We start from the raw sequence: 21,826 nt of genomic DNA on the forward strand, positions 1-21,826 counted from the left end.
ACCAGCTGCTGTGAGAAGAAAGAACAAATTTTGGCTGGTCAATTGAGGATCCTTGCAACGAGCAGACTTATCCAAGAGGCCAAGAGATGCAAACGAGTCACCAAGAATTAAGGGGATTAATTTTTTTCCCTCCTTATGGATTGCCTCATCTGTGTGGGCTAGGAAGACTCCCTTCTAGGAAGGGGCACATCTTTCACAACCACTTGGTTCTCCTCACCATCGTACACAAACATCTCGCAGTCTTCCTCACTTCCTTTAAGTCCACGACATTGAAATAAGCATCCAACATCCATATCTCAAATACAAACAACAAATATTTAAGAAAGTAGATCACTTACTTAAAATATGCATTCCCTAAACTAGTTCATAGAGTTTTGTTTGTTCGTTTGTTTTTGACAGCAAGGGACTTTAGATTTTTGGGGGTTGGCTTGAGGGTTTGCTTTTCTTATCCTATTTGTGATCAACCAATATTCAGCATGTTATATGAAGTTAAATAACCTTTAGTCATCTGAAAATAAACAGGAAAGGAAGAGGAGAAGAATAGAACTATAAGAACCTGATAAAACTCCAGCTATAAAATCTCCCCAAAGTTTTGCCATCTCCACAGTCTGTGCCCTCTGGGACAGGCTGCAAAACTTCTGTGATTACTTATCTCCTTTCTTCTTCTCTTCCCAGCAGTGGTAGGGAGGCACTATTCTGAGAACAGATGATGGAATAAATAGATGAATACAGTAAGGACAGAAATACTTTCTCATTCAGGGATTAACAAGCTGTCGGCTGATGGACGATTCAGCTGATTTTTCATCTCAGTTCTACAATATGTTCAAAAGTGACAGAAATCATTTGAACTCCTACATTTAAAATGTAGAGCTGTTTCATCACCCTGCCAGCTGATATACAGTACTGATTATGTATTTTGTTTAGATTTGGTGATTTTACATCGGCTATTTAGGCTGCCAGTTTGACATCTCTCTTGTATGAGGAGCTTTTTTTCTAAATCTGTGATTATGATACATTTAATCATTTTAGATAAATACAGAGATCAACTCCTGTACGTAGCCCTTTGAACACCCATGCCATCTTCCATCTTTCTACTAGAGCCTCAAGAAGACAAGAACAAAGCAGGGAAAAGGGAAGAAATTATAACAGAAACCAGAAAACTTACTGACACACTGCATAGTCAGACAATAAAAATTTACAAAAGCAAAAATGAAATACTGCTGTGTCTTCAGTACAAAGTTATAGGACGGGAACATGGTCTAAACATGAAAAAATTGGGTATTCATCATCATTCACCATGATCTGCTGGGAGGTGGAATAACTTATGGGCTGAAGAGAGGTTAAAATTCTTTGCATTCTCAAACAATCATCTATCCAAGAGTACCTAAGGAGATCACACAAATATAGGGATGGATGAAATGTAATCAAAGCTGAGAAGAATTTTTCCTGGATGAATATTAAGGAAATGCAGGTTTTTTTCATATCTGGCCTTTTTACTAAAAGTAGTTTGGGAGAAGTCACTGGTAAAAGGGAAAAAAGAAAAAAGAATAGAAAAGCCTATTTTGTTACAGTGTGGAACTAAATAACTGTTTATGATCAGGAGAAAGCCATATTTTAAGTAGGATGTTTTCTTTTAAAGACATCTGCAATACCTTCAACATCAGAGAACAAGTATCAGTACTCCCAACACAATCCAAAACTACGAATCTGAGGGACTATCGGAATCCACTGATAATGCACTGCTCCTGACAGAAGCATCCCTTTGCATTTGCTATAGTATGGGGGGAAGTTGTGAAAACAAAAAGCAGCATTTGATCTGGACACTGAGATTGTTCTTTCTTACAGTTTCTCTCTTGAATAGTACCAAGTTTTCCATCTGTGTTTTGCACAGATAGAAAACCGTAAAAAAAAGATGGAAGCAGCTCCAGTCAGTCACTGCAAAATGCTGGAATCTAAAGAGAACCTGAAACAAGTTAACAGAAGGATGAGCACTCTCCATCTTCACAAGAGGACAGGATCCTAAATGCTGATATTAACAACCACTATTAGTTCCTCTCTCCCCATAGTTCTTTATTTCTTCTAACACCCTTCCATAGTCTCAATTCAGCATAGCATCCTACCAATATTAAGCTCTGTCTTCCTTCATTTACTATGTACCTCCAATCTTTTCAAAAACACTTCTCCTTTCCTCCTCCCATGTCCATGCCAGAAGTCCACCTCCTGCCTTTCAGATTTCCTTGACTGCCCACTGGCTTTCCATGTCCCCACTTCATTTCCCACAGTATTTGTTCGCTTCAGTCTTGGTTAGTTTGCTTTACTGTTTCCCACTCACTTGTGTAATGGCTAGAAAGGCCACAGCATGTCCATCACCTGATCTGTGCAATTCCTAGTCACTCCCTCTACCTGGACCTCCAATGATCCCATCTTCAGCTCTCTCATTCTCCTCTCTGCTAGCCTTCACACAGTGATACAGATATTCTGGTTTCAGCATTATTTGGTGGAAACCACAGAACTGCAGTGACCATGCTGTACATGGCAATCCTGCATCAGCAGTGCTCACAGGTATAGAGTTGCTGGCTGTTCCAGATGAGGTAGAAGCTCCATAAACCTGGAATCAGGGATTCCTCTGAGCATTTTAAAAATGATACTCACACAGAGTGCTAAATCATCAAGAACTGGTGATACCAGTGATCTCTGAGAGAGATCTCTTAAGTAAAATGGGAAGCCACTTCTTTCTCAACTTTGTAAATTATGAGCTATGGAAGAAAAGGGAGGGTTCATGTTTAAAAAAGGATCTTATTCTGAATGCATATTGGAAAATCAAAGCAAAAAAAATGCAAGCCGTCTTGATGAATCTTTAGACCATTGCGCTATGGTCTAAAGTCCAATACTTAAGGACATGTAGACCTATACTTATTGAATTAGAATACTGGTTTCCCAACAACACTTCCTTTTGACTTCTCTAATGTCATGTCAGGAGACATGGACTATTTAGATGATTTTATAAATATGTTTCAAATTTTTACTTTTTGTGAGTCAAAATAATAACAAGTGTTACAGTCAACACACTGGCACACTGAGTTTGTAAAATTTCTGACAAAATGAACAGAAATTTCTTTCAATTTGTTGAGATGGATTTTTTTTTAATTTAAGCTAATTAGATGAAATAATCAAAACATGCATTAGCAAACTGCCTATGTTTTTGTTCACAATAATTGTTTGGCTATACTTCATAGGGATTTAGGTAAAAGGAAGATAAAGTATAATTAAAATAACTAACCTACTTACTCCTGCCAAATTTTTACCATTTAAACATTATCAGATTTTAAGTTAGCCTGCAGAAAAACTTACTTTACTAACCATTTTCCTTCCTTTCAAAACAAGAAAGAGTAAGAAGTACAATACAGACAAAATAAAAAAGTGTGTGTGGGGGGGGGGGAAATTGGGCACAACCCACTATGCTATTAAAAAGTCCTATAAATAATTTCATTCAGACAACATATTTAAGAGAATCCTACTTCAGTTATTTGTGCTTTCATTGCAAAGCATCTAGAAGCTTGCTAATACACAAAATTTCTACCAGTACATAACTTCAAGTTAAAAACAACAAATGCAACTAAGGCAGTGATATTTCAATATATTTTACTTCAAAACACAATATTTTGTCATAAGAAAAGGGTATAAAGACAAAAACAGCAGACAGTTGTACGTTATTGCCCACGGTTTTGATTCATACACACATGCAATGCACAATTATTATTTTAGATAAACTGTTCCTGCTGATCAAAGGCAGAATTTAACTATGCTGTATCTACAAAAGGTTCAGCTGCTTGGAAGACAGCAAGAAAATGCACATTTTCATTTGTAAAACTCAGGAAAAATATATTAGAGAGAGTAAAATGCAGGCTGCTGAATTTTGATATAAAAACATGATATTTATAAACAGGATTAATTATATAAACACTGAGTAACTTCGTTACCACTGACGACAACAACAGTGGAGTTTGTTTAATCATGGGAACTTTTATAAACCCTTACAAATTTAGAAAGGAAAAATATACATTGAGACTTCAAGCAGCTTCTTCTAAATTATAGATTCACAACATTGATTTTCTATTTAAATGTTTTCTCTTTCTCATCAAATTTGAATTTTGAAGAAGCTGTATATTCAATAACACATTAAACCAGCCAGGAGACTGACAGCATACATATAGGGTAGAAGAATGACTAAGGAGGATTATCTTTAACAGATTTTCTTTCATCTTTTCCCTGATTTATCTTCTACAGTCCATTACATTTATATTGATTTATCAACTCAGCAGAACAATTTATGCACAACTATTATTGTTATTATTAAGTAAAATGTGCCTTTATTAATCAAGTATACTTTAATGAGTTGCATTAATTTTTCACTTCATGAATTCAACACAGTACTATTAGAAGACTGTTCTGAAAATCCATCAAGAAAGAAAATTTGACCATGTTGCCTTTTGGCATTCTTCATCTGTTACAGACTGCAAGAGCATCCCAGCTCTGTCCCAACAGTGTGGTGTACTGCCCCAGCTCCTGTTTTCCCAACACAGCAGGATCACCGCAACGCCTTCATCTTACTGTTTAGCTTCACATCTTAATTTCCAGAAGATTTGAAAGTAGGATTGTCTGTGATGGGACCCGTCAAAAGTCCAAATATTCAGCAGAACAGTCTTGCCCTCTGAAGCACTGTCTAGTATTTGGTACCTCACAAAGCCCATCTACACTGCAACAGAGGAAAGTACATAACCTCAGCAGGACACTACAGATCCTCGCATAGACCTGCAGCTCTAGAGCTTGATGGACTTCCGCCTGACTGCCACTGACCAAGGCATGTGAGTTTACAAACACGGATAAGGCTGGACACATTTGGTAGATTACCTGGACTCTGAGTCATTTCTCACCTCCAAAAAAATCCTATGAGTGTCATTTGCTTCCTCCAGCAATGGTTTGGAAATGTGAAGTTCTGAAACTTCCCTCTCTTCCAGCACCATCCACTTTGGTGCTGTTTAACCTGTGGAGGAGTAACTTAACTGCTCTCTAGGAAAGTAGAAACACTAGGAAATCCTTGGAAAGAGAATTACACTGTTCTACCCACTAGATCAGAAAATCTTTAGACGTGTGATTCTGTCAGTAAAGCCACTGAAGATAGGCAGTAGCTCATCAAACAATCCTAGATCAGGTAAGAATTTGTGTTTGCTCCCAATAATGGCAAAAGGAGTATTCTTATCTAAATATTTTAACATTTTTGTTTTTAAAAATGGCTTGATACACTCTCTTCTGAGTTCCAGCTGCAACTGATAACTGACAAAAAAGATAAAAAAGAAAAGGTTTATATAATCATGGTATTATGTATAGCTTTTCCACTTCAGAAAACCCTAATCAGGAACTGGAACAAAGGCTCTAGATATTAACTTATGAAAAGAGATCCATATTTTCCTACAGAGATGAATTAGGAAACAATTCTGTCCAAATCAGCAAATCAATTTTTTTTTATTATTATTTTAAGACAAATAATCTTCATTAGGCCACTAATAAATTTTTATCTGGACAAGACGCTTTTGGTATCCATTACTCCCTGCCTTATCTGACAATTTAAATTGTTTTGAATTTGTGAAGCAAATTCCCTAAGGGCTGTCCTGCACTTTAAGAGACAGATTTTATTAATTGAAGACAACAAATCACTTACAGAAAATAATCGTAATGTAGGAAAGGCCCAGGCAAGGCCGTACTCTGAAAATCTCTTTGTAATTGTAGCCCCTTTAGGCAGGCATAATCAATTAGAAGTGGTCTGATTTTAACCAGTTGCAGGCTCATTACATTGCATTCCCATTTATGCTGATGAAAATCAGTTTCAGCCTGTGGCCTGGAACTCATATACAGCACTTCCTGGGGCCTCTTAGGTAAACACATCAAGAAACAGTTTTATTTGGATTTGTCCTTCACCCTTTATTCATTGAAACAACTTCACAAATCAAGATTAAAAGAGAGAAAACTTGGCTCGTAACCAGAGATACACATACATGAGTAAGATATTTAATCTCAGAAAAGTATAAAGCTTCAGTTAATAACTGTTCCTTACAGAACATTTAGAACTGAGAATCAAAACATTCATTTTTAACTGATGAGTTTAGTTTTTCTTTCAGTATGTCATGGGACACTTGGGTTCTAGTTAATATAAACATAATATCCCTTCATGTCAGAAGTGCTTCTCCATTTGATATATAAAACTGTCCCTAATGTACCTTCAAGTTTTCAGAAATATATTTCCATTTTAAGTCTCTACTCTCTGTAGATAATGCCTGCAATCCAACATTATGTATTTATATAGGAGTGAATTTTTTAAGCAAGACAATGTTAATGAACTATCCCTCAGCAGAGAGAGTCTGCAAAACTAATTGCTTCCCTTCTACAGAAATTCTTCCACCATACAGCACCAACATTTGGAACAATCCACATAAGCTTTGAAAATTAAATGAATCCAGTACAGCCTGTAATCCAGCCACAGCATGCTGCAGTCCCTCAGGCTCAAAGGGCTATTCTTCACCCGCCAGGAGCATTGAAAAAAGAGGGGAGTTTCCTGGTGCAGAGAAGTCTTCAGAGACCTTTGCAAATGCGCAGCAATTATTTAAAAAACAAAACAGACCAAAGTCTAAAGATAATAAAAATACGAAAGAAACTGATAAAGGAATTATAAAGCCCCCAAAGTAAACAAAGGAAGAGCAGTCACCTGGAAAAGGAAATACAAAAACAGAGTCGAGGGGTGAGTGATGAGAATAATCAGAAGTAGAAGAAAAAAAAATTAATATAAGAGAATACATAAAGACTGGGATGCTTCATATTACAAAGGAGTTGAAGAAGTAGAGGATCAGAATTAAAAGCCAAGTGTAAAACCTACTTCCAAAGAGGAGCTACCATGAACAAAGGAGTACTCATGAAAATGAAGAAAGATTACTAAAGAGTTTTTTGGGGGTTGCTTTTTTTTTTTTTTTTTTTCAGATGTTATACAGAGCTTGACTTTTTAAATTACTGCAAAGGATAACCATCAAGGCATATCAGGATTTAAGAAACTTAAGTAAATACATATTGTAACAAGAGTATTAGTGATGACAGGTATAGCCCACCCGTACTAAACATTAAGAAGTCAGGAGGAAAACTTCTCCCTAGAGTCAGGCTATATTGAAACTGCTTTATAGTGAAGGTTTTGTTCCTCCCTACAAAGCATATAGTTTGTATCTAGTCACAGTGGTCAGCACTCAACAGAATGAGAACTATGGTGTAAAGCCATCTAGAAATTCCCTTTCCTGAATAGTAGACCTTGATATCTGGGACCTATGTGAGACGATGAGTCTTCATTGAACATGAAAGATCTGATCTGTCCCCATGCTCCATATCACCCTATCTTCTGCTATAGCGGAACACACCTGCCACACTGGTCACACTTTCTATACAAATGTTTATTTCTTAAGGGCTACATTCTGCATCAGCCTATCTGGACAAGTTAATTTCAGACACATTCATCAACAACTCATCATCCTGGCAGCTGTTACTCTTTATGGCTATGCAGTATTGCCAGTGGTATCCAAAACAGAGTAGCTGTTAGAACTGCACATCCACAGAAAAGTACATGAACAGCAACTATGGAATAAAAGGAACTACTTCTACCGAAGATCTAAACAAAACCACATCTGCCATACACCACAAGCAAAAAGGATTGGTTTTAGAATAAAGAACAGCCCTCAAAATATGATTACCTGAAATGAAGAACTATTTCAATGCATTAAATGCAGTATTAAAATCAGTCACTAAGAATTTTAATGAAATAAATGTAGTATTCTTTACTTGCCTTCCTTGACTGATAAGGTAACTTATTAATCAGCTTTTCATAAGAAATAAACAAAACACATGCACAGGGAAGCTAGCTACACCTGACCTACGTTGCCTACATACAGGCACATTTGAAAGGGTACATCCTTTCCTCCAAACCTTTGCTTTCCCTATTGTTTACAGTACATTTTGCATTGTCACATCTTATAAAACTTCCTAATATGAGGAAACACAGTTTTGCTGAAACAATTCTAGATGTCTCAAAAGGTCTCCAAGGTTTTGGGGAAAGATTAAAACAGCAATATTCTGAGGTTTATGTTTTGTTTGTTTTTCTAACTCTGGATCTGCAAAACATTTTGGAAAACGGGAAGGCATTTTTTGTTGATGTTACACAGTCCTAGAATTAGGAATATTGCAAGATCACTGCTCCAAGCTTTGACATGGAGCAGTGTCCCATCCTTCCTATCAACAATCTCCAGGAGTAGCTCTATGGAAGACAGAATAAATGGCTCTTTCCTATGATTCCACTAAATTACCTAATGTTCTCCAACATTCAGTAGATAACATGAGCGTAAGTAGCATGTTATTTTTTCTCTAGATTCAGTACAGCTCAGAATTTTCCTCACAGACATTCAATCTGTTTTCCAGAGCACTACAGTTGACTTACCTGGCTTTTGGAACTTCTCCAGGTGAGTACTCAGCATCACAAGGACATCAAGAAAAGCAGCTCTGGTCACCAAACAAGGATTTGGCCTACAAAATCAAATTACTAATTATGAAATCTGTTTACCATCTATGCTCAAAAAAACAGTGAAACAACAGCTTGGAAAAATGCCAATGTCTCTTGCTATATGGACTATTTTAGGTCCGTTTTACTTTATTAGTGAAGATCAACAGATCAAATTAGACTGCATGTGCAAAATAATTAGGCCAAGTTATCTAAGCTTCACATTCTGGTCCACTGTGAATGACAGTTTCCCTAACAGGAATCCTAACACCTCTCCTCCATCCATTCCACCAAATCTCAGTTTATACATTTCATTATTATTGGATTCATCAGCTTGCTTTGGCAAGTCGTTATTTTGCTTATGGATAACGTGTGTAATTAAATGCATTAACAAAACTAAATCTTCAGGTCTTACTGTTCCAGTTCATAAATAATTATTAAAAAAAAGGATGAAATATACCTGCTACATATTTTTTTAACAGCCATAGTGTCCTAATTGTTTTGATGAAGACTACAGAGACACACATGTTCTTAAAATTAGACTTTTTTTCTGGACAAGAATATTGGGGATTTGAGGAATATAATACAAATAGGTAATAAACTACTTTCTGCTCCAACTCTTCAAGCCGTAAGTGAAAAATGTTTTCTCTCAAACTGGAAATGTAAAATGAGGTTAACATCTTTATACAAGATTAACATATTCATTTTTCTCTATATTATCATTGTATGTTCCAGCCAGGAGAACCTTTCCTGAAGTATTACTTCATATGTGAACAGGAAATCTAGTTCAAAACAGAGAAATTATTCTGATGAGTCCAATGGGACTTGCACTGAAAAACTTCTAGAATCATGAGGCACAAGTTTGAGGTATGACTAATTATGTTCAGCATTTCATTTTTATTTTATCTGGCACTTACTTTGTGTGCTTATCTTCACATTGAAGCTCTTTCAAAAAACTGTTAATTAATTATGTTACAACCAACATTCTGAACTTTGTAACGTCTTTAAAATTCAAAAAGAAAAAAAAACTTCTTCAAATAAGATATGTGATTATGACATGAAAATGAATCATCTGAAGATCTTGCATAGAAGTTTGGCAGCTGTATTTGATTGTGGAAAGTTAGTCTATGACCATATTAAAAAGACAACTTTTACCAGAAACACTGCTCTTACCTACAGTCATAAACACTGTAATGGCTATAAATTACTTAAAACTACTTTTATCCTCTACAATGTTAGGCATCCATATAACATACACTAGAGAAGATGTTACCAGGACTTCTCTTTTAAAGAGAACACTTTCTTACTAGTAAAGTAGTCATAAGTCTCCCAAAACTTTTTGATACTTGCCTCTTACTACTTGCTTTAAAGCTAGAGAGCTAAACCCTGCCTGCAGGGAAGATGCACATCAGTGAGAACGGATACCATGAGAAGTCAAAGCAATTTTAATATGACCTATTTTTGAAAAGCTGAGGTAGGAAGATTTCTTTCCAAACAGACTAAACAAAATTCTTTCCCGTATCTTGGGCATACAGTTGTTGCCACATCTATGAGAAGAGGAAAAAACAACAAACAAGAAATACTCATAGGTCTAGGAAACTCAACCCCTGAGAAGAAAGACAGATGAGTTTCACAGAAGAAAAAGAAACACTGAGGTCCATCATACCTGCAAAATGGACAAAAGCACCCATGACAGATTTAAATTAAGATGTGGTACATAGTGGGCCTACTTCACTTCAGCTCCCTTGAAAAAATGATGACAAACTTATTATTCACTAACTTCCCTGTATCTTACAAGCTGTGCCCTCGGAAAAACATGGTTGATGCAACCTTTACTGAAGAAGTGTCAACAGCAATACTGACATGTTTTTTCATTCCAGTCCAGCTTTTCAGCATTTACCACTTCATTCTGAGTACGGACATATGCATGTTTTGATTTTGAAATGAGGCTTTTTTAGCTTACAACATGCCAAACGTTTGTTCTTGGCTTGCTCCGTTGCTCTGGTGATGCTAGTGAATTCTTGCTCATATGCGCCAGATGAACACAACAGGAAACTCAGTTTTCCAAAACCAAGAAATTTCAGTGTTGTTGAGACTACAGCAGAAAGCTGAGTCTTTAAGACAATCAAATTTTGATTTGCATAACAGACCCAACAGCCAAAAATCACATGCTGGACATTTCAAACAATACACTGTGCAGCAATTAAGATGACCTGTTCATGTAGAACTTAAACAACGAGAACGGAAAGAGGACAAGATGTTTCTGTTTTAATGCAGATACCCAAATAAACTAGACTTCTCATAAACAAGCTATTAGGAAATCCGTTTCCAAACAAGAAAGTCACAGTGGTAGCAAAGGTGGGAGCTCTAGGCATCTGGAATAGCGTTCCTTTATTTGTCCAAACCCCAAAATTAGTTTACTTCTCTTCCAACCTGAATATTAATGGAAATAAATACATCATAGGCTTCCTCCAGATAATAAACTACATCTGACTCCAATCAGCACAGAGCTAGACACTGTTAGGATTCTCATATCTCACAGGAAATGTCCACACAGAAATATAAAATGGATATCAAGACAATATAATGTACTTAATAGTGCTGAACAATTAGTAATACTGTATTAGCACTGCTAAGCATATGTACTAATAGCAAGACCTGGACAGACTGGAAAGCTGGGCAGAGAAGAACCTGAAGAGTTTTAACAAGAGCAAATACAGATTCCTGCACTTGGGGAGGAATAACTGCATGAATCAGTACAGGTTAGGGGACGACCTGCTGGAGAAGAGCTCTGCAGAGAAGGACCTGGGTGTTCTGACGGACATCAGGTTGACCATGAGCCAGCAGTGAGTCCTTGTGGCCAAGAAGGCCAATAGTATCCTGGGGCACATTAAACAGAGAGTGGCCAGCAGGTCAAGGGAGGTGATCCTCCCCTCTAGTCTGCCCTGGTGAGGCCACTTTTAGAATACTGTGTCCAGTTCTGGGCTTCCCAGTTCAAAAAAAGACAAGGATCTTCTAGAAGGAGTCCAGTGGAGGGACGCAAAGATAATAAAAGGCCTGGAGCATCTCCGTTACTAAGAAAGGCTGAGTAACCTGGGTCTGTTTAGCCTGGGGAAAAGAAGACTGAGGGAGGATCGGATTATGTTTATAGATATCCAAAAGAAGGTGGGAGGCAAATGGGTGAGGCAAGGCTTTTCTCAGTGGTACGCAGCAACAAGACAAGGAGAAATGGCCTAAAACTTGAACACAGTAAGTTCCATATAAACATGCAGAAGAACTTCTTTATGGTAAGGGTGACAGAGCACTGGAACAGGTTGCCTAGCGAGGTGGTGGAGTCTCCTTCTGTGGAGATATTCAAGACCCATCTGAACGCCTATTTGTGTGACCTACTGTAGGGAGCCTGCTTTAGCAGGGGCATTGGACTCGATGATCTCTTGAGGTCCCTTCCAACCCCTGCAGTTGTAGAATCATAAATAATTCTGCAATAAATTTCAGAAATATCTCTCAGCATTTTTTTTGTCTTCAGAGTTGGAGTTTACAGCCAGCCTATCCCTGCAATCCCACTGCACTGTGAAAATTTTTCCACAGTTCATGATGCAGCACTTGGGTGTTGACTTTCCAGGTGGAAATACAAAATCAGCTCACAAAGGACTGCTGAGTTGCATTTAACCAACAGCCAGTACGAATATTTCAGTGTAGCTGACTGAAAAGAGGTCAAAAGCTGACTTGAGGACTGAACTCAGTTCAGCCTGCATGGAGCAACGTGTAAGAGGCAAGCATTATCACTGGCTTCACCTGCTGTGTAGGTGGAGAAAAGACATTTGCAACCTTTAGAAGCATAGACAGAGACTGAAAGGATTATTATTTAGAAAGTGTGAGGCCTAGGGACAACAATATTCTAAATTCATAAAACCGAATAAAACAGTGACAGAAGAAACTGCAGTGTCCCCATAGATCATCATGAAACTCGGCAGAAGATGCAAGATGACTGAAAAAACTGAAGTAAAAAATGCTAAAGCAACTGAAGACTTGAAAGGACCTAGAGATTTTTTTTTAATTCCCCAAATTTACAGTGTAACAGTATTTTCAAACTGGGAAAAAAAATCTTTTTATTTTATTATTCTCTTTTGCTTTAGATAGGTGTGGTTAAACTGCAGATAAAAATCCAAAAACACAGTCATCACTTTCCAAATGATTAATTTTGACAAATCACAGCAGATTTCTGGATTAGATCCTGAAAACACCATGTTCCAAAATTTGCCAATTTCTTATCATTAAGGCTGAACAAGTAATTGGCAACACAGTAGTCAGACTTCTTTATAATGCAATTTTCAATTCTGGTATATGAACACAAAATCAGAAAAGAGCTGAAGTTACCTGCTGAAAGAAACCTCTGTTAGCTGTTAAAAGTACAGGGAAAATTTTAAGAGAAAATGGTTAACAAAACTAAATACTCTTTCGAATGCATGGGCTCATGCTCAAACGCCTTTAAATAGGCACAGGAAAAGTAGCTAAAGCATATCATATCATCAGAGTAACAATAAGCTATTTGTATTAAACAAGAAGCAGATTGGTAGAAGAATCAGGAAGCATATCTTCACAAGTTATTCCCTCTCAGTAAATGTAAATCTGATTTACCAGGTCCAGAAGCTTCATGTGAAGCGTTGCATTCTGGTTCAGTTGGTTCTGGAGGCTACAGTAACACTGGGACCGCTTTGAGTTCTGTGCCACCTTTCCCACCTTCAAGCACCACAGACTGCAGCTTAGACTTGTGTGACATGAAATCAGTCCTAGGTTCCCAGAATCTGAGGCTTGGCAAACACTATTTTTTAAAAGTTTGATCCACCTTTTACAGTTAAGTCATGCTCAATTTAAGATAGTCACTGGTTTGCTTATTTTGGATTGCAAATCTGAAAAACGAAATTGGCATTTATTGAAGAAATCACCAATATTTGGTCACAGACCTCCTGTGTACCTTGCTCCCACACACAGTTTCAACTGCATCAGGAACACAGGGCTTAGCTTCTAATATTCCTTTTCTAACACTGTTTATTTTTAAGATCAATATTAATGAATTACAGAGGAAATTAGCTTCTCTTCCAAAGGAAACAACAGTGAAGAGAGAACATGGAAAGCTCACCCATTTGGCCTCAGTTCTGTCAGAGCACATGAAAAGAGCTGAACTACATTTACAGCCTCTTGCTCCCCTACAGGACACCATTTATAACCATCCAAATTTATATATATGAATGAGGAAGGCCAAGATGCATTTATACAAAGAGTAACAATGAATTCTGTTGCACAACTTCTGCAAATTTTCCTTCTCAGGAGCCCCAACTTTCAATGCTACTAAGTCAGATGACTTAAAAAGAAGACAAATACTTGTCTCCAGGAGCATTCCTCTTTTTCCAAAAGAGCACTGCTTCTCATAGGTATAAACAGCAACAACATATTGCATTTGTTACAAAAATGAGACATAAAAGTAGTTAATTGAGTTAATGTTTACAATACTAGCTGTCAGTTATACTAGTCAATGGAAATTCAGTGTTTTCCAAAGAGGGAGTGCACTTTGCTCATATTTTTTCCTCATAAGGAAACAGATGTTACATAACTATTAGCAGAAAAAGAGCTATAAACATACAACAAGTTATATTCACTAAAAAATTAATGACTAAAAAATTATTACTAAAAATTAATAAATAAATAACAAAGGATAAACAGCTTAAACTCAAGGGAATAAATATTACAAATTTCAAATGCAGCCTGCCAGGCAATGTCTATTAAATAAAAGCCCAGAACATTTATCTCGTGAATTAGTTTAGTTGCAGATATCTTAGCATACTTAGGTATCATAGAGACACCCAAGAAACTTCTGTGAAAGCTCTGAGAACTGTTGTTCAGTTTTCAAGCTTTTCAAAGAGTATGGATGATTTTGATTCTTCCAACTACTGCTGCTTTCTGAATACAAGCTAATCTTGTTTGTCAAACTGAATATTACTTTATGAAATAAAGAACAAAGATCCAAATAAATTTTCTCCTCATAGGGTTAATGCATAGCTGCCTTAAGTACAAGAAGAGAACCATCTTTATGACTTGTGTGACTGCTTTCAAATTGATTTCCAAAGAGAACAAGTGATTAAAAGAACTGCCTATTCCATATTTGGTCTTTAGTCAAAAAGTCAGTAATACTGGAACTCTCTAGAGATTTTGGAAAGGCTGAAAAAATCCTTTAGTTTTTCCACAGTATTTTAGGAAAAGCCTTGTACTTGAAGAAAAAAAAGAAAACCTGCAATTGCTAAACACCATGCTATTCTTCTGTTTAAATAACATATTATTGTCTTAAAAATGACTCAGAAATATCTATTAAATTTAATATTTTATCTGGCAAACAAAAAACGGGTTATTGCAGATGAATTTAGGCCCCAAAATCTACTTTCTTGCCACCAACATTAGGTACAGATTTTGTTTCCAACAGACAAACCAAACTGGTTTAATAAGTAATTCTTTTATTTCTGAACTTCAAAGAATATTCTGATGAGTTGACATTTTGCATATAACAGAGAGTAGAATTTCTTCTTTAGCTCTGGTATAACCTCTGGGAAGAACTGTGATTCAAGGCCAACACATCCTACATCAGCTGGTACTTATGGACAGCATCCACGCAACTTCTTATTGGTGTTTCACAACCTTTGTCTTCCATAGACTCATTTCCTCATGCTGGCTCACTGGCAAGTAAATCTGAGCTTTACAGTGTATCCTTCTCTCCCTACCAATTTTCAGCACACTGTTTCCGGAAGAATGGAAATTCCCTGCCAAGCACTCTTTCTTTCGGAGGCTGGAATCTTATATGTGTCCAGCAATGATACCTCCCCATTTCCCTGCAAAGACTTGTATAGACTACATGTTTTATGCCTATTGCACAGAAATAAGATTTCAACTGAAGTGATTTACTCTGCTACATCTGTAAACTAGCAGACACATACGAATTCTACAATACAGTGCATGATACTCAGTTAAATTGTTGGGAATATTTTCATGGGTCTTAAACTAGGATGGTCTATTTGATCATTTAAGACTGCCCTGAAAAAAACAGCCATCTCTCTCATCAATTTGGGAAGACTTGGATTAAAGTCATCAGCTAAAAATCTTCCAAATGCAGCAAGAAGTGCATCTCCTCTGGTGTTTGCATCCTGCTACAGTCAACCAATCTTTACGGTGCAGGCCACTGGGAGTTTTATCCTTACAGAGCTGCTGATGAATAAGGCCAAGCTGGCCTTGTACTGACTAAGTTTTACCCGAAGAAAGATCTGGAAAACAAGCATTTGTCATTCATGGGGGCCACAAAGCTTATGGAAGTCACACCAACACATACAATGAGCAGCTGATTTAAACATAAATCCCCTGATGTTTTGGTTATTAGCTTTCCAACTCGGCACTAGCCGAATGTTTTGGAGGGTATATTTGTTCAGAAGGCAGCCTTCACATTTTAATCAGTTTTCTCTCAGAGCCCATGTCACGTAGCTCTGAAACAACATCATCAAAAGATACACAGCCTTCCTCTTGTCTTCTTGAGGAGACATTAATAATGGATGTAATTACTAAACTTTGGCCATAGCATTTTTAACCATGTAATACAAAACCAGCACATCAGTGAGTATCACAGCCAACAGAACTACACATTAATGAAAAGCATTTAAATTTAAAAAACAAAAAACAAACAAAAAAAAAACAACAGCAACAAAAAAGCCAACAAAGCCTACACTACCAAGTAGTGCTTGCTGAGTTCCTGGAAGTGCCAGAACACTCATACAGAAATACAAACATCAAGTAACAGTGCATCTGACTGCATGCTTGTGCTGCTGACGTCTCCTTGGAACAACCACCACGTGAACAGACCCCTTGACTTGCCCACACTCTAAGACCAGCTCATCCTGCATTACTGCATTCCATCCACCGGGAAAGTTGCTCATCTGGTGATTTAAATTTTCCTACCACCACTAAAACCAGACCACTCCATTGCTGTGCTGTCAATTTCCCTGGTAAAGAGAGAATTTACACAAGTTATTTTTATATTGTGGTATCACCAAGAACCTCCTGAGTTTCAGCTATTAAAAAAAAATAATTTGTGTTCTAGTTGTTCTTGGTGAATGATACTGGAAGGGTGTGTTTTGTTGTTGTTGAGTTATTTTTTGAAATAGCATACCAGATTGATAAAATAATCTGTTTTCTTTTTTGTTCTCTTAATGAGAACCAAATGTGAGCCCTTAGCAACATCCTAAAAACTTGAGAGGTCAAACTAATTCCATGTGCAAATTTAAGGGATTTTACACAATTAATATTGTGGATGAATGCAGCCTATAAAGACAAAAGCTCTAAAACTCTAGTTTATTTATTAGAAAACATTTTCAGGTGATAGAGCATTTATGCCCCAAACCTGTAATTGTACATTTTTTGTGCCTAAGTAAAACATTGCACTAATGAAGGGAACACATCTTCAACAACCTTATTTGTTTCTCCATCCTCCCTGAGCGTTCATATTTAAGTTAACAGTATACCTGGGAATGGGAGGCAAAGAGTATTTTTACTTATGCAAAGTACATCTTCAAATTTGGTCTGAAGTAAAAACATATCTATACTGATATCCAAAGCGAGTGTTCCAAACCAAGCAATCACCAACTATATAGATAAGTAATATGTACCTGTGTTAAGGACAGTGGTGAAAGAGTTGAGTTGGAGCAGCACGGAAACTTGAATTTGTCTGCAAAAAGCATGCAAGATTTAAATGGAAGTCTCAAGAATACACTTATAAAGAATGACATAACTGTTATGACTGCACTCTCAAAACAAGTAATGCAAAAGACAAACCATGCTGAATTAGGCTCGTGGCTGAGTAAGTGAAGATTAATAAATTACCACTGCACACCTGATGTGCAGCAACTGGTCATACTGGTATGCTTAGCTTCCAGCTGGAAAAGGACAAAAATAATTCTTTCCCAGCGTTTCACGTCTGTAATAGCACACACATGAATTATTGCCGCAGTCCAGCCAACAGAAAGTAACTTTTTCATTTGAAACCTAGTAAACAAATTTCTACAGTGCCAGGCTCAGACATTCAAACTATTTTCAATTTCTGAACAAAGCTGTGCAATGCATATAGACCATAGATCAAAGATATTTAAGCACACTTCTCAATGCACAGATTTTAAACATAGAAATAGAAGAGCAGAGAAGTTTTGAAAACAGGAAGATGCCGAGGACAGACAGGGCTTTTGGAGGACAAGAAGGTTTGTCGTAATGCAATAAAAGAGGAATAGGCAAGGGATCTATCAATCACAAGAGCAGGCCAACCCTGCCGAGGAGGAGGTTCTTATTTTCTCCTTTCTTGTTGCTTTCTTGCTGTTCTGAAAGTATAAATAGCCCCTCCAGCTCACAAATAACATCACCCTTCAAAGGAGGCTGCTTGCAAATGTGCAGGCAGTCCATAGTCAGCTTGCATCTACAACTGAATATGCCGGCATATGCCTCTGGAAATTTTTCATGCTGCTATCATTAGAGCACAAAACTACTTTGTCCACTGTTCTGTCTGCTTATCCAAAATAACTGCTGTCTGTCCAAAGAGGCAATGAGAAGAATAAAGGTATATTTGGGTCACACATCGTGAGCCACAAGGTCCTGATACCACAGTGAAGCCACACACTGAAACACACCTTGCATGAAGTCCCTTCTAAGACTGATTCCCTGCTTGCCATCACATAACCCCACCAAAAGCAGATTGGAAAAAGGGTACCACAGGCTATATAGAAGATAGCAGCCATCAACTTGATAAGTTAATGTATGCTATAATGTTACAAAATACACACAGGACTTCCCTCATTCAAAACAGTTAGAGCTGGATCATTCCAGAGACCGCCTTAAGAAAGCCAAGCAAGCACGTACTTGTACCTCAGTATGCCACTCTCCCAGTGGTTTTGAGTGAAGACCTCAAATTACTTTTGCATGTACTTGTTACACGAGCTTTAGTCCTGTGCTCCTATATCAGAATCCAGTCATATACAGCCCCATCCATAACTCACAGCAGCACAGAAGAGCATGGATATCTGAGTGACAAAGGTAGGTGCACACAACCACAACCATGCCAGTCCAGTCTGACTAGGGGTCCCTTGCAAAATGCAAAGCCAGTTGGTTCTATACAAATCTATTCCATGCTGGTTTAAGGAAACCAGCCTTAAAATGAACTTTCCCAGTGCAGACAAGCTCTCGGTTAGGAAATGGCACATGAAATGAGGTTAGCAGAACATGCTATTTGATGTCTGGCAGAACCTCAAAGTCTTTTTCCCCCCTCCTGTGGTCTCCATTAAGAATGTAGCGGGGGTAGGAGGAAATCAAACTAAAAGCCCTAGAAGACAGCATCCTACAGCAAAGCTGTGCAGTGACATGATTTCACAGATTTTCCAATACCAATACTTTACCATGCCAAAGGCTACAAGTGAAACAAGACAGGTATTTCCGGGACTTCAGTGTACCAAATCACCAGCTCAAAAAGCTGTTCTTTCAGTTTTCTGTATTTATGAACCAAAAGGCACTTTGAGTTTGCCTTGTAGCTCTGTGGTATGTAGCTGAGCTAAAAAACATTCAGAAATTAAAAAAAAAAAATTATTATTTTTACTCACATTAAAGGGATTTGAACCCTTTCAAAGGCATAGATATATTGTTTATTTTTTTTTAAAGCTTTCACCAGATTACTTTCCACCACCTCATTCCATCATCTCAGTCACCCAACAGACTCATTTCATGCATTTTAAAACTTTTGTTCTTCTCAAACATCCTGCATCCCCCATCTTTGCAGAAAAATGCAATTACATAACTGAGGTGGCAGGAGCAGTGACATCACTGAATCACTTCAGACTAACAAACAAACATATTTTTGAAACAAAATAAAAAATGTCAAATGAAATACAAAGCTGTAAGTTTCAAATTTTACCTTCAGAAATGGATGGAAGACAGGTCTCACTCAACAAAACATCAAAAATAGAAATACTATTTTTGAATACTCAGATAAATTAGTATTTAAAAGATATGCAAAAATTAGGAAGGTGGAAGAAAAAGTAGCCATGTCTCATTATCATAAATCTGCCTTAACAAAAGACAGAAAACACCAGTTGAAAAATATTACTGTGTTTTGAAGTTCAGTTTGGGGAAAGTGGGCCTTTTTTTACTTCTCTAAAGCAAAATCAGAAGAGGGAGGAACAAGAAGGGAGGAGATGTGTATATTACAGGGAATAATGCACCACCCTCTCTGGCAATGAGACACAGATAGAACTCTTCAGCATTCCATTTTCCAAGCCTCACAGTCACTGCTTTTATGGAGTAGATTCCAAACCTGGATTATCGTTGCCATGCTTCTTCCCCAGGCCTACAGCACTGTTTTGAGATGAAACTACCAGAACTGGCATATTCCAGGTGTGGCTGCGCATTGGTATAAAATACACGTTTTCTTCTCATTCTTTTCTTTACCAACAATTTTCGGTTTCCTGTTTTAGCTTGCCTCTGGGCACTGAATAAAACAAGTATATCACTCCAAAAGATTAACAGTTATCTCAGAGCACCATCAAACTACATGTAAAGCTAAACATAACACATTCTAGATGCAACTTTTATCTGTCATGTTATTATCTTGATGCTTAGTCTCCTAAGATCCTTCTACAGTTCCTTATCACCGGTTCTTATGCTTGCCGCACTAAATAATTAGCAACAAGAAAAAATTTTGGCACTTAATTAGTCACTGCTTCTTCCAAGTCACTGATGACTTAAGCATGACAGAGCCTGACAAATCGCTATTGGATTCACCATGTAAATTAAACATTTTTCTCCTAAGTTTCATTTCTTTTCACAACCAGTAGACAACAAGACCAATACCACTTCACCATCCTATCAAGTATGCTTTTGCCTTGCCTCTACAGGGGCAGCACAGTTACTCAGGTATCTTTATTGAATTCCATCCAGAAAAAGAAATCGGACTATCTAAAAGGGAATAAAATAAAAAAAAAAGCCAATAGTGTCACACATCACTCAGGCAACCCAAGTTCAGGAGGACAAATATATATGAAAGTAATGGATCAATATAGTCCTTCACCTCCAGCCCCTCTTCCCACAAGCTAGCACAAAATTCTTTATGGAATATTCCTAGGAAGTCAGAAAAGAGGACATTTTCAATTCTTTTCATCTGTATTTTTAATTTGTAGCAAATCCCAAGCCCCTTGCATTCTTGAGATCTAATGGAAGCTGAGGCACAACTTACACAGTGTACCAGATACTCATTTGACATTCCAAGGAAAATAAGCAATTATTATTGTGATTGCTAGTCTTAATGTCACTCTTGATGTATATAAAGTTAGTAACCCTGCTGAGTTTGATAGAGTAACATTACCGAATGTCATTCTTAAGATGACACTTTTATTACTCATCTTAATGAGGACTTCGACACAGCTAGAATGCAGCAACGACAATGACCAAGCACAGCATAAAAGTGAAAACATCTGCTCACTTGGTGTAAATCAGTTTATTTACACATATTATTATCAGTGAAGCTACAATTAATTCTACCAGAAGACTGATATATGGCATTTATGTTCTGAAATTTCCCTGTTACATGCATCTTGGAACAATCATTTGTTAAATAGAATCCTCAGATTTTTGCTTGTAAGTTAAAAGGGAAGCAGATTTTTTGTTTTCCGCATTATCATTCATTGTAGTCCCAATGTATATACATACGTGGAAACAAATTTGGTTACCAAATGTTTCATAGATATTTTGCTTGTCTTTCTCAGTTAAAAAAAATCCAGAAAGCTAGAAAAAAATGCCTTGATTTAGAATTGCAAACTTGTATGCTTGTAATCTAAAATGTTACAATTGTATCAGAAAGATGTAAAAATATATATGTCTAGTATTAACTGTGTAATTAAGATTGAGTGGATATGAAAAGAGGCTACAAAAAATAGACAACACATAAATGGATAGAGGGTTAATACTGGTACGTGCAACTGTGGTTTTTTAGAGAGAAGAGATAGAGAAAATACATTTATTTAGGTAAATACCTATATCACGTGCCATAACCTCAGAGACTCAAAGACTCAGAGACTCATTTCCTTTCTCAAGATAAGACCAAAAAAAAGTAGTAATATGACTAGCACATTAAAAAGGCTAGTTCTGGGAAAAAAAAACAACTTTAAAAACATAGAATTT

General features: G+C 37.1%; 1 protein-coding gene across 9 annotated transcripts in view; it reads right to left on the reverse strand.

Annotated features, from left to right (window-relative positions):
- Window positions 1-21,826, reverse strand: part of THADA (THADA, armadillo repeat containing) — a 217,311-nt gene that overhangs the window by 35,690 nt on the left and 159,795 nt on the right. For 6 of the 9 annotated variants that reach the window (XR_002437166.1, XM_021392511.1, XM_021392510.1 and 3 more), the window contains one exon: window positions 8,525-8,610. Coding sequence is in view for 7 of the 9 variants with exons in the window: in XM_021392511.1 (XP_021248186.1) it covers window positions 8,525-8,610 (86 nt within the window). In the remaining 2 variants the exon portion in view is untranslated. Of the gene's footprint in view, window positions 1-3,680; window positions 4,757-4,817; window positions 6,636-8,524; window positions 8,611-21,826 lie in introns of those variants that run through there. The other 3 variants (XM_021392516.1, XM_021392515.1, XR_002437167.1) reach the window with 3 other exon arrangements.

The sequence above is a fragment of the Numida meleagris genome, chromosome 3, assembly GCF_002078875.1.
Source record: "Numida meleagris isolate 19003 breed g44 Domestic line chromosome 3, NumMel1.0, whole genome shotgun sequence".
Taxonomy (NCBI): Eukaryota; Metazoa; Chordata; class Aves; order Galliformes; family Numididae; genus Numida; species Numida meleagris.